General features: G+C 39.1%; 1 protein-coding gene across 1 annotated transcript; it reads right to left on the reverse strand.

The window, feature by feature from the left end:
• Window positions 1-4941: 4941 nt before the first annotated feature.
• On the reverse strand, window positions 4942-15208 carry zgc:63972 (protein CutA homolog). Its single transcript, XM_047373105.1, has 6 exons — window positions 14845-15208; window positions 10274-10422; window positions 9164-9223; window positions 7248-7293; window positions 7126-7175; window positions 4942-5281 (listed from the first exon to the last, which is right to left on the reverse strand). The coding sequence occupies exons 1-6, from the start codon at window positions 14923-14925 to the stop codon at window positions 5179-5181; spliced, it is 489 nt and encodes a 162-aa protein (XP_047229061.1). The 5' UTR covers window positions 14926-15208; the 3' UTR covers window positions 4942-5178.
• Window positions 15209-16584: the final 1376 nt, after the last annotated feature.

Consider the following 16584-nt stretch of genomic DNA (forward strand, 5'->3'; position numbering starts at 1 on the left):
TTGGGCCGAGCTGCAGCTGTCAGACAGATTACTTCACATTTGACTCAATAATTCTTTGGTGTGTTATTACAAGCGTAGAAAAATCATGCAATAAATAACAAAATGATCATTTTAATAATCATTTAATGTCATGAAAGATTTTCACTGCATCAAATATGAATCTAACAGAACATTAATACCACCATCTAGTGAAATCTTTGTGAAATTTCAGGGCAAACTCAGTTTTCTCTGTTGCAGTATCAGCTTGTGTTTATTTATGAACCTTTCTTTCCTTCATCACCCACCAAGGCACACATTTACCTATACGTTTCAACATTCATTCAGTAAATTTACATTCTCACTGTGTACATAGATTGCTGTGGATCCAGTTGTGCAGGTAAGAATGAATACATTTGTCGCGGTGCAAGCCACACTCAACACACACTGACTGCGGCCCGTTGGTCTGACCTCTGAACCTGACAGGGTGGATTATAGGCTTCACAGATACAATATCAAACCAAACCATGTCTGCAGTTCTTTTGTTGAAGCCTCATAACCTAGACCTTTAGCATACTGAGGCTTGTTGAGGAATTCATGGTGGAAGCTTAGTGACAGATGCATTTGTGACTGCAAACAGAGAACATAATGTACATTTGTTGCAATCAACAGAATCAAAGTTTGCAATTTTTTATTGAAGAAATTATTTAAATTTCAAAATTTATTTCAACTTTTATATCTTAAAACTGATTTATGGGGATTCAGCTATACGTTATACCTGGGCGACTTGCTTTGATCAGGAAATAAAAAACAACCAACAAAACCATTTACAGGTCCTTCTCAAAAAATTAGCATATTGTGATAAAGTTCATTATTTTCCATAATGTCATGATGAAAATTTAACATTCATATATTTTAGATTCATTGCACAATAACTGAAATATTTCAGGTCTTTTATCGTCTTAATACAGATGATTTTGGCATACAGCTCATGAAAACCCAAAATTCCTATCTCACAAAATTAGCATATCATTAAAAGGGTCTCTAAACGAGCTATGAACCAAATCATCTGAATCAACGAGTTAACTCTAAACACCTGCAAAAGATTCCTGAGGCCTTTAAAACTCCCAGCCTGGTTCATCACTCAAAACCCCAATCATGGGTAAGACTGCCGACCTGTCTGCTGTCCAGAAGGCCACTATTGACACCCTCAAGCAAGAGGGTAAGACACAGAAAGAAATTTCTGAACAAATAGGCTGTTCCCAGAGTGCTGTATCAAGGCACCTCAGTGGGAAGTCTGTGGGAAGGAAAAAGTGTGGCAGAAAACGCTGCACAACAAGAAGAGGTGACCGGACCCTGAGGAAGATTGTGGAGAAGGGCCGATTCCAGACCTTGGGGGACCTGCGGAAGCAGTGGACTGAGTCTGGAGTAGAAACATCCAGAGCCACCGTGCACAGGCGTGTACAGGAAATGGGCTACAGGTGCCGCATTCCCCAGACCTGGGCTACAGAGAAGCAGCACTGGACTGTTGCTCAGTGGTCCAAAGTACTTTTTTCGGATGAAAGCAAATTCTGCATGTCATTCGGAAATCAAGGTGCCAGAGTCTGGAGGAAGACTGGGGAGAAGGAAATGCCAAAATGCCAGTAGTCCAGTGTCAAGTACCCACAGTCAGTGATGGTCTGGGGTGCCGTGTCAGCTGCTGGTGTTGGTCCACTGTGTTTTATCAAGGGCAGGGTCAATGCAGCTAGCTATCAGGAGATTTTGGAGCACTTCATGCTTCCATCTGCTGAAAAGCTTTATGGAGATGAAGATTTCATTTTTCAGCACGACCTGGCACCTGCTCACAGTGCCAAAACCACTGGTAAATGGTTTACTGACCATGGTATCACTGTGCTCAATTGGCCTGCCAACTCTCCTGACCTGAACCCCATAGAGAATCTGTGGGATATTGTGAAGAGAACGTTGAGAGACTCAAGACCCAACACTCTGGATGAGCTAAAGGCCGCTATCGAAGCATCCTGGGCCTCCATAAGACCTCAGCAGTGCCACAGGCTGATTGCCTCCATGCCACGCCGCATTGAAGCAGTCATTTCTGCAAAAGGATTCCCGACCAAGTATTGAGTGCATAACTGTACATGATTATTTGAAGGTTGACGTTTTTTGTATTAAAAACACTTTTCTTTTATTGGTCGGATGAAATATGCTAATTTTGTGAGATAGGAATTTTGGGTTTTCATGAGTTGTATGCAAAAATCATCCGTATTAAGACAATAAAAGACCTGAAATATTTCAGTTAGTGTGCAATGAATCTAAAATATATGAATGTTAAATTTTCATCATTACATTATAGAAAATAATGAACTTTATCACAATATGCTAATTTTTTGAGAAGGACCTGTATGTAGTCAGTGGAGATATTAGAATCCTGCAGGATTATAAGTACAGCTAATTATTTAAGTTGTGTGAATAAATATCTTTGGTTTCAAGTGTTTTTTTGTATGTGCAATCATGTTTTCTGCTTTTTAAAATACTTCATATCTCATCTCATCAAAAACCTGAAATTTTTCAGCACTTGCATCTGGTTAAAATTACAGTACACCAATGTAAATTACACCCAATGGTCACTTTGTTCGGTGCACTTTACTACCAGTGTGGACCCCCATAGCCTTAAAAACTGTTTTAATTCTTCAAAGCAAGGTGGCATCAGAAACATTCCTCAGAGATTTTGGTCTAGTTGCTGCAGATTTGCAAAAATCTCCCGATCCACCACATCCCAAACATGCTCTTTGAGATTTAGATCTGGTGGTTGTAGCTGTCATTGAATACAGTTGTTAGGTTGAATGTATATATATTATCACATATTATCACTCATTTGTATTTCTGTTTGCATTTCTGAGAACCCTATGCCTTGGAACATTCTGTGTGCGGCTGGCCTCGCAAGTAGAATCAGCTGTTTCTGTTCCCACTCTCTGAAACTCTGCCTGACATGTCTAGCACCCCTATTTGTAACATAATATGTCTGTTTACTTTGCTGTATAAAATAAACTCCGTCGGTGATCACACCTCTGTAGTCCACTGCAGATCAGTGTGATTACCCTTGCTGCGAGTAGAAAGAGTCTCTGTGTCGTTCCTCTGAGTCTGACTGTTGGTTTGAGCTGATCACTCATTCCACACCCCAACAACAGTGAACTCATTGTCATGTTCAAGAAAACAGTTTGAGATTATTTGAGCTTTGTGACATGGTGCCGTATCCTGCTGGACATAGAAATCATAAGATGGACACATGATGGCCATAAAGGGATGGAAATGTTTAGCAACATTACTTGCCCTGTGGTGTTTAAATGATGCTCGGTGCTAACAGACTCAAAGTTTACCAAAACATATCTCCACACCATTGTCCCATTGCCAGCGACTTAACCTGTTGACAAAAGGCTGGATGGAGGCATAAATTACTATTACTCGAATATCCTATTGTCCGGTTTTGGTGAGTGCGTGAGCTGTAGCCCGAGTTTCCTGTTCTGTGGCACCTGATGCTGTACCACAATCTGCCCTATGATTTAATGGGTTGAGATGGTATTCTGCTAATGCAGGTGTGAAAGTTATTTACGATAGGGTTTAGTTATTATTTAAACTACGGTTACATTTCTATCATCTCAAACCAGTCTGTCCAGTCTCTTTTGAAATCTACAAGGTATTTTTTGTGCAAACAGCTGCCACCTACTGGGTATTTTTGCTTGTTTAAACCAGTGACTGAAACCAGCGAGATAGTACTTAGAACAGACCATTTAGTACCAACAACCATGCCACATTTAAAGCTTATACCCCTTTGAACTATAAACTATCAGGACCCACTTCAGTTTGCTTATCGCTGTAGAGTTGGGGTTGAAGATGCCATCATAAACCTGCTTCAACCTGATTTGCTTTGTCAGAAATTCCAGAAGATTCAGGTGGAGGCCTCAACAATCTCCTGGATCAAAGACTACCTGACAAACAGACCACAGTTTGTGAGACTGAAGGGTTGTGAGTCTAACCAGGTAGTCAGCAGCACAGGAGCACCACAGGGGACTGTACTCTCACCATTACTTTTCACTCTGTACACCTCAGACTTCCAGTAAAAGACAGACTCCTGTGACCTGCAGAAATACTCAGATGATTCTACAGTTGTGGGGTGGATCAGAGATGGACAAGAAGATGAGTTAGGGGAGCTGGTGGACCGCTTTGTGACATGTTGTGGAAACAAATAATCTTATCTTGAATGCGAATAAAACAAAGGAGATGATTGTAGATTTTAAGAGAAACAGGAATAGGTCAAACACTATTTCAATTATGGGAGAAGAAGTGAAGGTGGTGGAGGAATATAAATGCCTCTGTGTTCACCTGGACAAGAGACTAGAGTGGAGATGCAACTGTGAAACCGAAGAGACAGAGCAGACTGTACTTCTTGAAGAAGCTTAGGTCCTTCAGTGTTTGCAGCAAGATGCTGCATATCTTCTATAAGTCTGTTGTTGATCAAGTGATCTCTTCTGCCATCATCTGCTGGGGTAGCAGCATCAGAGCCAGGGAGTTAAAAAGGCTCAACAATCTAATTAAGAAGGCTGACTGTTCTGGGGAACATAAAGAACCTTATGGAGAACGCTGAGCATCTTCTTCATGAGACTGTCGTACAACAACAGAGTGTCTTCAGTCAGAGGCTTCTTCAGATCTGCTGTAAAACAGACCGCTACAGGAGATCCTTCCTGCCCACAGCCAACAGCTCTTTCAAGAAACCTGTATAATATAAGCTACAACAATATTTAATTTCCCTTTGGGATAAATAAAGCATTTCTGAACTTAATTGAATTATATTTAGCATGTCTACATGGCTAAATACATTTGTGTTAATTTCAAGTTGGCATACATGAGGAAAAATCTATCCAGACTAGGCTAGATTAGACATCATATACATAATAATAAAAGCAACTTGTGTTCTGCTGGCATGTCTGCCATTATAAAAACTATATTTATTTAAACCATACAATAACATCAGCTGAAAATTAAGTCCCAATTATATAATGTCTCTATATTAATGAATACTTTTATGATGAAACAACAATAACACATATTAGGTGATAAACTTTAACTCTGCAGAAGATTTCCCAAAGACCTTGTACAATAGTATGTACACACGTGGCTCAGTTGCTCTGATAATGCTGTAAGCTTCTGTCAGTCATCTGGAATGGCGTCGTCCATCCACTTCATATAAGCCTGACTGCCATCCCCCACCGGGAAACTGAGGGCTTCTGGGTTTGCATAGGGATGGATGGACCTTTATGGAGGCAGAAAACAGCAGAGAGCTTAAAATTATAATATTACTAAACCTTTTTTTATTCATGTCTCATTGAGACACAAGCTCTGATTTACAAGACAGAGACCTGTTGATCTGAAGACAATTTTTATCAGAGTTGTTGTATGCAAGTCTAGTGATCCAGCATAAGTAGAGTTATACAGTCTGAGTCCAACATAAACCATAACAAGACTTTGGAGGGCTGATCTGACATGAGGGTTGCATAAACATTTTCACAACAAACAAACTAATACCGAGTATTAAAAAGTTAAAGTCAAAAACTAACTTACTTTGTTTAATTCAAAAAAAAAAAACAAAAAAACTGCCTGATCCTTCCAAAGTCAACAGATTAGTAAATTGTTCATCATGTCTTGCCTTTTGGATAGCACAGAACAATAACACGGCAACAGTGACACTCAGCAACTTTTGTGTTAGAAACTTCTGCTTGCAATTGTAAATAATAATAGGCCTTTTTTGTATTTACTGCAACACCAGTCTGTGATCTTTTCGTTGTTATACCCATACTGTTACCCAGTGAGCTGTGAGGACAGTGTTTAAAATCACAGTCTATTTCTTGTGCATGGTTTGTAAAACTGTATGACACACTGAGCACATTATTTTGATAATCTACAATAATGTTAGCAGTGAAACAGAAAGATGTTTGGCTGCTGCAGCTGTCACCACATGTGCTATGTGCTCCATTACACCAGAGCGAAAAGTGAACCACGCTGAAATATGTTTATAGCGGAAATATGAATAAGCCACAACAAAACAGGTAGTAAACATGAGCTCCTTAGCAAACTGGTCCACATTAAACCATCCTCAGCAGGAAAAGGTCCTCTTTAGTGAAGACTGCAGCTGTATGTGTCGGGTCAGATGTATATTTAGAAACAAATAATAAAGCTATGTACATTTCAGATGGTGTGGAGCTTTCTTAACCAAGTTAAATCTGTGATGGAGCAGCATATGATATTATATAATGACTCGCAAGAGCATACTTTGCTCTTGCGAGTCATTATTTGTCCCTCTGATCGTTTTCAAATGATTTCATTATAGGACTCTGCAGGAAATTTATCAATGTTGGCAGAAAGCCAGAAAGATTAATGGAAGCATGTGCAAACACACAAAGATGTGCAATATTTACATGTAAGTAATAGAAATCAATGGTGCATCACAGTCATGTATTTCAAATTCTTACTAATTATTTTACTGATTTCAGTCAGTAAGGTCAATTTATAGAGAACTTGTAAAAATATGAGGCATATTTTCTATTGTGTCACATCTGCCTTAAAATAGTAGGATTATACTTCTGTGGAGATTCTGTAAAACAAAGGATGCAAAAGTTAATGGTGTTTGTCAAGTTTTGGTACATAAGAGATTTGCTTTTGCATTTGCCCAGCAGTCTGCGTCAGCATGTCTGATTTCTGCCTGTGTGATGCTTCATTCAATCTCATTAGGCAACAGATTGGGACTGCAAGGATTGCCAGTCAAACAGACAGGCTGGGTCTATGGAAGCAAGCTGTTGCATGTCATGCTGAATGAGGTCACTGTCCTGCTAAAATTCCAACAGTCTAACTGGTAATAGAATTTGCTCAGGCCTGTCCCCATAAAATTCTAATTTGAACCCCTGAATAAAAGGCATATTCTCATATGTGTGCGTTTCTCTATTCCACAGACACAGATACAACTTGAGTTTACAATCACAGACGCTGGGTTTCATATTTTCATCTTTTGTTTTGGAATGTTTGGCCTAATATTCAGTGACATAATTGATATTTTAATTGAGCTCAATTACTCTTTTACTTGGCAATAGATACAGATCTTACCTCACATATTTTATAACATCCCCAACCCTGGAGGTCTTCGTTTTCACCAGCTGCAACAGCGCAACAACAGCAGTCAAACAGGTGTTCTGTTTCAGAGGACATTTTGATTGTAACCAGCTTACCATCAGGATTTCACTTGCATCCTGGATTTCACCTTTCCAGTAGTACCTGAAGAACCACAACACATAACAAATTAGAAAGAGACATCAGTGGCAAGAATTTGTTGGTGAGTAAAAAGCAGCAGAGAAATGTTTTCCTATTCTTCCTTGCAAAATAACTGAAGTTTATTCAGACTAGATCACATGCATTTAGTGCTGAACTTTGACTAGGCCATTGTGACACAAGAGGCTATGTTCAAAAACCAGTGGTGTCCAAAGATGCTGTGTTTTTTTTATTTCATGCAAGCTAGCGCCACAAGCTTCCAGCAACTTTGGCACAAAAGCAGACTTGTGTGCACCCACTCATTAACTTTGCTAAATACAGCAAGCATTTTTAAAGCAAGAGGGACCAATACCCCCTCCATGAGGAGAAAAGACAAATGTGCAAATCCTTTTTATTCTTTGAATCTACAGTTCTTTACAGATCCCTTTTCTACAAAGATCATACTACTTTGTTTTATTTAAATATTGCATGTATTGTTGATACAATTATTTTTGTGTTTTTAAGAACATTTTGAAAAATGATAATTGTGGCAGGTAAAATTTGTCAATTTGGGTTCCTCCGGACACAGGTTATATAAACCATTCCTTTGTAGCTCTGGCTGCATGTTTGGGATTGTTGCGCTGCTAGAAGGTGAACCTCTGCCACACTCATTACTGCTAGTACCACATAGCAGTAATATCAGGTTTTCTCACAGGATTGTCCTTGATGTAGCTCAAAACACCATTGCTATCAACTTTCAAAAGCTTCCTTGTCCCTGTTGAAGAAAAGCTTTCCAACAGCATGATGCTGCCTCTTGTTCTGTTTTGGTCTCATGTCGCCAGAGGATCTTCTTGCACGTGTTTGCTGTGTCGCCTAAATGGCATAAGGTAAACTGCAAAGTAGGCTTCTTTTTTTGCCCCTCTTCCATAATGCCCAGATTTGTAGAATGCATGGCTAATAGTTGTCCTATTTGCAGACTGTCCCACCTGAACTGCGGATCTCTGCAACTCTTCCAGAGTTAACATGGTGCTCCTCGCTGCGTTTTTGATCAATTCTCTCCTTGCATATTAATTTAGGTGGACCACCATGTCTTGGTAAAGTACAAATATTTTGTTTTCAGATGATGGCTTGAACCATCCCCCCAGCTTTAAACTTCTCCACGACTGTACCCCTGACTTGTGTGCTGTTTTTTTGTTGCCGTTTGCTCATTACTGTTCTCCAAAGAAGCCTTCAAAGAACCTTTGTGTTTATATTGAAATTAAATCACACATAGGTTTTCTATTTAGGTGACTTCTGAAAGAAAATGTCTGCATCGGAATTTTATTTAGGGGTGTCAGAGTAAAGGGGGCTGAATGCAAATGCATGCCAAACCTTTTATTGATTTTAGTAAAATATGTTGAAATCCATGTACTATTTTCCTTCACCTTCACAAAGATGAGCCACTGTGTTACATACAATCTTAATAAAAGACGTTAAGGAGATAAAATATGAAACGTTCAATGTCAAATAAAAGCTTGAACATTATCTAGAAAGGAAAAGGTCTTAAATCTTGTTTGTATTATAAAATTATATAATATATATAGTATGTCTGCATGAAAAGGAAAACTACTTCTGTGCTCTACTTTCTTCTTTTTATTACCATTACGCTAAATGTGTAATCTGGTTTCATAGGAAACCTTTATTTAGTCATTTAGCAAAACACTAACTTCAGCCTTTTTCTCGTTTTCTTCCTTTTGTGGTTACCTATTAACGGGAACGTTAACTCATGCATGTAAAAACATCACCGTGTCGGACGGCTAACTGCTATTCATGGGGAAACCAATTAGACCAACTTTTGTGATTGTGTACAAGGAAGAAGGAAACATCTTTTTCAGTGTCGGGGTCCCGTAGGATTTACATTGTGAAGGTCCCGGGGAGAATGTTAACACTGGCTGCCAGCCGTCTTTCCATGACAGACCTGAAGAAGAAAAAAGGCAGAAATAAAAAAGGTGGCCAGATATAAAGACAAGGTAAAAATAAATAAATAATAAATAATATAAAGAAGCACAGCTGTTCTGATTGGCTCAGTCTAAGTACGTGTAGTAAGTACTTAGCCAGGGTTTCTTTCGCATAAATAACTGCATGGTAAGAAGGTTAACAGCCTGTTGTCCTGCTGTGGCGTTAATGAAGCCCAGGTTGCTTTAATTGTGAACTACAGCTTGCAGCTGTTGCTGGTTCTTGTGTCTCTCATCTTCCTCTTGACATTACTCTATAGATTCTGTATGGGGTTTAGATCAGGTGAATTTGCTAGCCAATCAAGCACAATAATAAGCTCAGTTGAAAAGTTAAACTAGCATCTAACAAAACCTTGTCAGCAGGATTCAGCCTGTCTAAATGACAGCTACACTGACTTTGAAAAACGATGACATGACTCTCAAATCAGTACAAACCATGGAAACTTTACAGTGAACTTCAACAAAGTTGAGTAATATGCCCCTCGACACGTTTTCCTTCCAATCAACTTTCTATTAATGTGCTTGGATATAGAACTATGTGAGCATTCAGCTTCTTTAGCTCTGACCTTTTTGTGGTTTACACTTATACCATAATTCACAACAAAATGACAGAACCTCTACAAAAACTGACCATGACATATTGTTATATTGTTGACAGACTATATCTAAAGTGAGTTCGATTGAATCTACACAGATGTCTGGTTTGTGACTTTAATTATACTTTTCATCCCAGAAGCTGATGGAAAAATATCAACTTGTGTGTTTGGCATCATTTTCACTACATATTACTTACATCACTTTGACTACAATACTAAATGTACTCAAAATCGCAAAATCGTTTAGCATTCACTGACATTAAACAAATATTTGAACAGTTTTTATAATGACTTAAAATGTTGGAACAGAGAAGAAGTCTGACACATTATTCTACTGCTAATCTGGCCAACAACAGCACAGAAGCAGAACTGTAACTGTAATCTCCCAAAATACAGTAAAATGCATAACAGCTCTACCTGGCAATGTCCTTCGCTGTCTGTTCATTGGGAAAGTTGATGAGAAGGATAGAATGGTATCCCGGCACGTAGCTTCCTGTGAGGACTGCATGAAGAAGGACCCCGAGGGACCTCAACCCAGGATACATGGAAACGAACAGGAAGAAAAACTAGAGAGGGTCAGATGTGCATAAGAAATGTGTTTTAGCCATAACTGTGTCACAATCTTTTTAAGCACACAGCCTTGCAAAAGCATTAATACCCCATGGACTTTCAACATTTTGCCATGTTAAAACAAGGGCTGCATGATATTAGCAAAACATGCAATAATATTGGTGAATGTTGCGATAATATTGTGACTTGAGATAAGGGAACAGTCAGTCATTTTCTACCGCTTATTCCATAGTGGGTCACGGGGGAGCTGGTGCCTATCTCCAGCAGTCTATGGGCAAGAGGCAGGGTACACCCTGGACAGGTCGCCAGTCCATCGCAGGGCAACACACAAACAACCATGCACACACTCATTCATACACCTAAGGTCAATTTAGAGTGACCAATTAACCTAACAGGCATGTCTTTGGACTGTGGGAGGAAGCCGGAGTACCCGGTGAGAACCCACGCATGCACGAGGAGAACATGCAAACTCCATGCAGAAAGACCCCAGGCCAGGAATCAAACCCAGGACCTTCTTGCTGCAAGGCAACAGTGCTACCAACTGCACCACTGTGCAGCCAGATAAGGGAACAAATAATTAAAAAATGTTAATGTCATCATGGACACAAGTAGAAGGTGCACTGCTTATGGCGGTGACAGGTGGGGATGCTTTTCTTCAGCAGGGACAGGGACACTGGTCATACAGGTCCTTCTCAAAATATTAGCATATTGTGATAAAGTTCATTATTTTCCATAATGTCATGATGAAAATTTAACATTCATATATTTTAGATTCATTGCACACTAACTGAAATATTTCAGGTCTTTTATTGTCTTAATACGGATGATTTTGGCATACAGCTCATGAAAACCCAAAATTCCTATCTCACAAAATTAGCATATTTCATCCGACCAATAAAAGAAAAGTGTTTTTAATACAAAAAACGTCAACCTTCAAATAATCATGTACAGTTATACACTCAATACTTGGTCGGGAATCCTTTTGCAGAAATGACTGCTTCAATGCGGCGTGGCATGGAGGCAATCAGCCTGTGGCACTGCTGAGGTCTTATGGAGGCCCAGGTTGCTTCGATAGCGGCCTTTAGCTCATCCAGAGTGTTGGGTCTTGAGTCTCTCAATGTTCTCTTCACAATATCCCACAGATTCTCTATGGGGTTCAGGTCAGGAGAGTTGGCAGGCCAATTGAGCACAGTGATACCATGGTCAGTAAACCATTTACCAGTGGTTTTGGCACTGTGAGCAGGTGCCAGGTCGTGCTGAAAAATGAAATCTTCATCTCCATAAAGCTTTTCAGCAGATGGAAGCATGAAGTGCTCCAAAATCTCCTGATAGCTAGCTGCATTGACCCTGCCCTTGATAAAACACAGTGGACCAACACCAGCAGCTGACACGGCACCCCAGACCATCACTGACTGTGGGTACTTGACACTGGACTTCTGGCATTTTGGCATTTCCTTCTCCCCAGTCTTCCTCCAGACTCTGGTACCTTGATTTCCGAATGACATGCAGAATTTGCTTTCATCCGAAAAAAGTACTTTGGACCACTGAGCAACAGTCCAGTGCTGCTTCTCTGTAGCCCAGGTCTGGGGAATGCGGCACCTGTAGCCCATTTCCTGCACACGCCTGTGCACGGTGGCTCTGGATGTTTCTACTCCAGACTCAGTCCACTGCTTCCGCAGGTCCCCCAAGGTCTGGAATCGGCCCTTCTCCACAATCTTCCTCAGGGTCCGGTCACCTCTTCTCGTTGTGCAGCGTTTTCTGCCACACTTTTTCCTTCCCACAGACTTCCCACTGAGGTGCCTTGATACAGCACTCTGGGAACAGCCTATTTGTTCAGAAAGTTCTTTCTGTGTCTTACCCTCTTGCTTGAGGGTGTCAATAGTGGCCTTCTGGACAGCAGTCAGGTCGGCAGTCTTACCCATGATTGGGGTTTTGAGTGATGAACCAGGCTGGGAGTTTTAAAGGCCTCAGGAATCTTTTGCAGGTGTTTAGAGTTAACTCGTTGATTCAGATGATTAGGTTCATAGCTTGTTTAGAGACCCTTTTAATAATATGCTAATTTTGTGAGATAGGAATTTTGGGTTTTCATGAGCTGTATGCCAAAATCATCTGTATTAAGACAATAAAAGACCTGAAATATTTCAGTTAGTGTGCAATGAATCTAAAATATATGAATGTTAAATTTTCATCATGACATTATGGAAAATAATGAACTTTATCACAATATGCTAATTTTTTGAGAAGGACCTGTAGTTGATGGGAAGAAAAATGGGGTTAACTACAGGGCAATCCTAAAAGAAACCCTGTTAGAGGCTTAAAACCAGTCCAAAGGTTCACTTTCAAGCAGCACAATGACCTGAAACACAGAGCCAGAAAAAAACCAAAAAAACAAACTGGGTAAGATTAAAGAATGTCCGTGTGTTAGGAAGGCTCTGTCAAAGTCCAGACCTAAATTCAATTGGTAATCTGAGACAAGACTAGTTGATGTTTACAGGTGTTCTCACACCAGTCTGACCATCCAATCAGGCCAAAGTGACAATCTGCGATGCTAAAGGTGGTTCTACAAAATGCTGATTCAGAGGGGCTGAAAACAAATCCACACAAAAGTTTTAGATTTGTATTGTAAACAGTCTTGAAAATATATCACTTTCCTTTCAGTTCATCTCTACTTTGTTTTTAGCTCCTAAACTACAAATAAAATACACTAAAATTAGTGGTTGCAATGTTACAAAATGTCAAAAGGTTCAACAGATATGAATACTTTCACAATGCATTCTAGGTTCCTAAAGTTATAGTTGTAAATAACCCCCACCTTGGGAATATCCACCTACATCCAATGATGCTTAATTGTTGTTTGTTTTGTTGTTGTTGTTTTTTTTTTTCTTTCAAAAGAGGTGGGAAGAGTAGCCAAAATTTCTACTCATGTAAGAGTACCATTACTTCAGTAATTTTTTACCCAAGTAGTAAAAAGTAGTCAGCAAGAGAATTACTTGTTTAAAAAAGTATTTAGTGAAAAGGCTATTCAATGTTCTGAGTAACTGTTTGATCAGAACACCCGATTTAATTTGTGAAATAATGTAATCAGACAAAGATAAAAAGTTCTTTAAAACATCATTACAAAATAAATTCAGGCCAAAAGAAACAACTGACGCTTTGAAGTTACCTAAACCAACACACAGATGTTTATATGTTAGAATAGAGCAAAGTACTACCAGTGGATGTTAATATATAAAGTAAACAGTAGTACTTGATCTCCAAACGGGACATTAGAAGAATGAAGCTTGTGCACAAACTAGATGTCTCACTGTAACATAAACTGCAGGTGTCTGTCTGTCTGGTGCATTTTTAGGTTAAAACATAGTTGTTCTTCATTCAGAGAAGTAACTAGAGCTGGTCAGAGGAACCACGAATGTTACTCACTGTTATTCTATAAATCACTGAATGGCTCAGCACCAAAATACATTACAGACTTCTTGTCAGTGTATCAACCACCCAGACCTCTCAGGTCTTCTGGCTCAAATCTACTGTGCATACACAGAACCAGAACCAAACATGGAGAAGCAGCTTTTAGTTCTTATGCTCCACTAATCTGGAATAAACTCCCGGAAAATTGTAAAAGCGCCGAAACCCTAAGTTGCTTTAAATCAAGATTAAAAACTTATTTGTTTAGAGTGGCCTTTGACTGTGCCATCTAGGCATGATTAATTGCGTTTTCAATCCAATTTTCCTTTCATTTTCTTATCCATCATTCTATTCTCTTTATTTTATTTTTAAATTACCTCTGTTTGATTTTATCATTAGTTTTTCTGTGTCTGTATCTGTGTTTATTTGCTTTGTGATTGTATTGTAATTGTATGTACAGCGCTTTGAGTGTCTCGTTGCTGAAAAGCGCTATATAAATAAACTTATCTTACCTTACCTTACACAGGAGCAGCAATACTTTAAAATAACATTACTCAAGTAAAAGTAACGTGAGTATAGCGTAGTAAAACTACCTTCTTTGGATCTCATTATTGTAAATATAAAGTAGACTGTTTTAGAAATATAAAACAGCCTGGCGGTCCTTCAGAATCTTTTCGACAGGATTTGCTTATGACTGCATGGAAGAAGTTATGGCTCAATTTAATCATCTGCTGCCTTTTAAAATGACTGCCAGATTTGGACTGGATTCGGTATTTATCGTCTTTGTATTTGGCTCAGTCTGTCACAAATAAATAAGTATTATCTTTGGGGCACAGTGATCAAATTATAATCTGTCCTACTTTCCTGTACTCTATAGGACAGGATCACAGTTCCGACACAAAATACGTTCACTTCACGCACAACTAAATAAATAATAGACACACTGCCGTTTAAAACTAAATTACAATTGTGTGTGTGTATGTGTGTGTGTTTTTTTTTTTTACTCCGTGTCTTACCAAACTTGTAGTTAGCACCACCGACCGGACTTTTGAGTTCAGAACAGCCTCTCTGTGCCACCATCGCAACAGCAGTTCCATCCTGTTATCTGCTATAAAACTCTTCCGAGTCCGGATCGTCGAGGCAATATAAACTGACTTTCATTAATGAAACCCCCTCATACTTCTTTTTGTTCCGGAAACAAATCAAGCCCGTGGTTAAAACCTATTTACTAAGGAAAAACAGGCAGAAAAAAACTTCTCATTCAAAGAGGAAAAGCGTTGACTGACAGATAGCTACTGTACTTGCGGTTAAAATGCTGATAAATCTGCTACGTATTCTATTGGTTGCGGGACACTTCCTGCAACAACGTAGACCAATACGATTGCAGACTGCTGTTGAAAAGGGTGATGGCCGTGATTCTAATCGGCTTGATGTGTTTAGGACAAACACTTCCTTGACTTTAGAGTGGCTTTGTGATGACTACAAAATGACAATGTCAACTGACAAAATCAGTTTTAAAAGGGCGGCACAGCAATACTACTACTTCTACAAATACTAATAATAATACGTATTATTTTGAATTTTATTGTTTTGTTTTTATAAATTTATATTTCAGACTGACCAGAAATTAACATTTAAAGTTTCACAGCCTACAAGTATTTTTTTAACAAAATGATTTAAAATGCATATACTAAAAATAAAAATCCTTATGTAAACTATTTACTAAACACTGACAAATTTCAATCACACTGGAAAAATACATTCAAAAGTATACTGTAGACTTTTAAAAGTACTTCTACATGAAAAAAGTGCAATAACAAGACAGTAAAACCAGACATATGAGCCGTTGCACAATTTATGATAAGATAGCCAAATAATAATGTTATTGTTTCTGCAGCACTTGAAACTTATAAAATCGACAGGACACAGAGAACCTTCATTCAAAATTCCATGGGACTACCATAGATGCACATTCAAAGACAACTATGGGTTACAGTCAAGAGGTGCTTTTTCTTGGATCTGTCCCTGGAGAGAAGCCACCCTCTCTATCCATGCATGTGTCCATTGTTTTCCACTTATTCAAGATTGGGTCATTGGGTTAACAGACCCAAGGGAAAACCAGACATCCATATCCCCTGGTGACACTCTAGCTAATTAGTGGATCCTAAGGAATTCCCAGGACAGAATGGACATAGTCCTTTAAGTAAATTCTGGGTCTGCCACAAAGTCTCCTAAACAGTGAAATGGAGGATCTATACCCCTTCATTACAAGCAGTGGCTCTGCTCTGAGCTCCTTGCCCAATCAGTAAATGTGAGTCCAGGCACTCTAAGGAGCTCAGACGCTTGTTTCTGGGATCTCAGTCTCTGGGTCTTGCTCCACATTTTGTAACCATAGGTCAGAATCTGAATGTAGACAGACATTTAATCATGGATGAAATCAAGATGTATATGAGTGACAGTGATATGTCACTCTGATTGGATTAGGGCAGCAAAGTTTCATCCAAGAGAGGCAAGGTGATCATAATTGAGAGGTTAAACTATCAGAAGGAAACAGTGCATATGTTCAGGAAACCCATAAAAACCTCACAAAAACAACCACAAAGAGGCTGCAACAAAGTCATCCACAACCAAGTACCTGCAGACATTAAGGCAAGTCATGAAAAGTTTGCTGAACAGGAAAAAATAAACCTAAGTCACACTCTGCCAGTGATCAGACACTCTAACAGCCAGCCTAAAAGGAGGATACATTGGAAGGC

Source organism: Girardinichthys multiradiatus, chromosome 8, assembly GCF_021462225.1.
Source record: "Girardinichthys multiradiatus isolate DD_20200921_A chromosome 8, DD_fGirMul_XY1, whole genome shotgun sequence".
Lineage (NCBI taxonomy): Eukaryota > Metazoa > Chordata > Actinopteri > Cyprinodontiformes > Goodeidae > Girardinichthys > Girardinichthys multiradiatus.

What these genes read in the sequence shown, in the direction of transcription:
- zgc:63972 (XM_047373105.1), bottom strand. Translation starts at nt 14,925, where the DNA reads ATGGAACTGCTGTTGCGATGGTGGCACAGAGAGGCTGTTCTGAACTCA. An exon ending in CTCCCCGGGACCTTCACAAT is followed by an intron (nt 7,294 to 9,163) that starts GTAAATCCTACG and finishes GTGGTTCTTCAG; the next exon opens with GTACTACTGGAAAGGTGAAA. An exon ending in ATGCAAGTGAAATCCTGATG is followed by an intron (nt 7,176 to 7,247) that starts GTAAGCTGGTTA and finishes GCGCTGTTGCAG; the next exon opens with CTGGTGAAAACGAAGACCTC.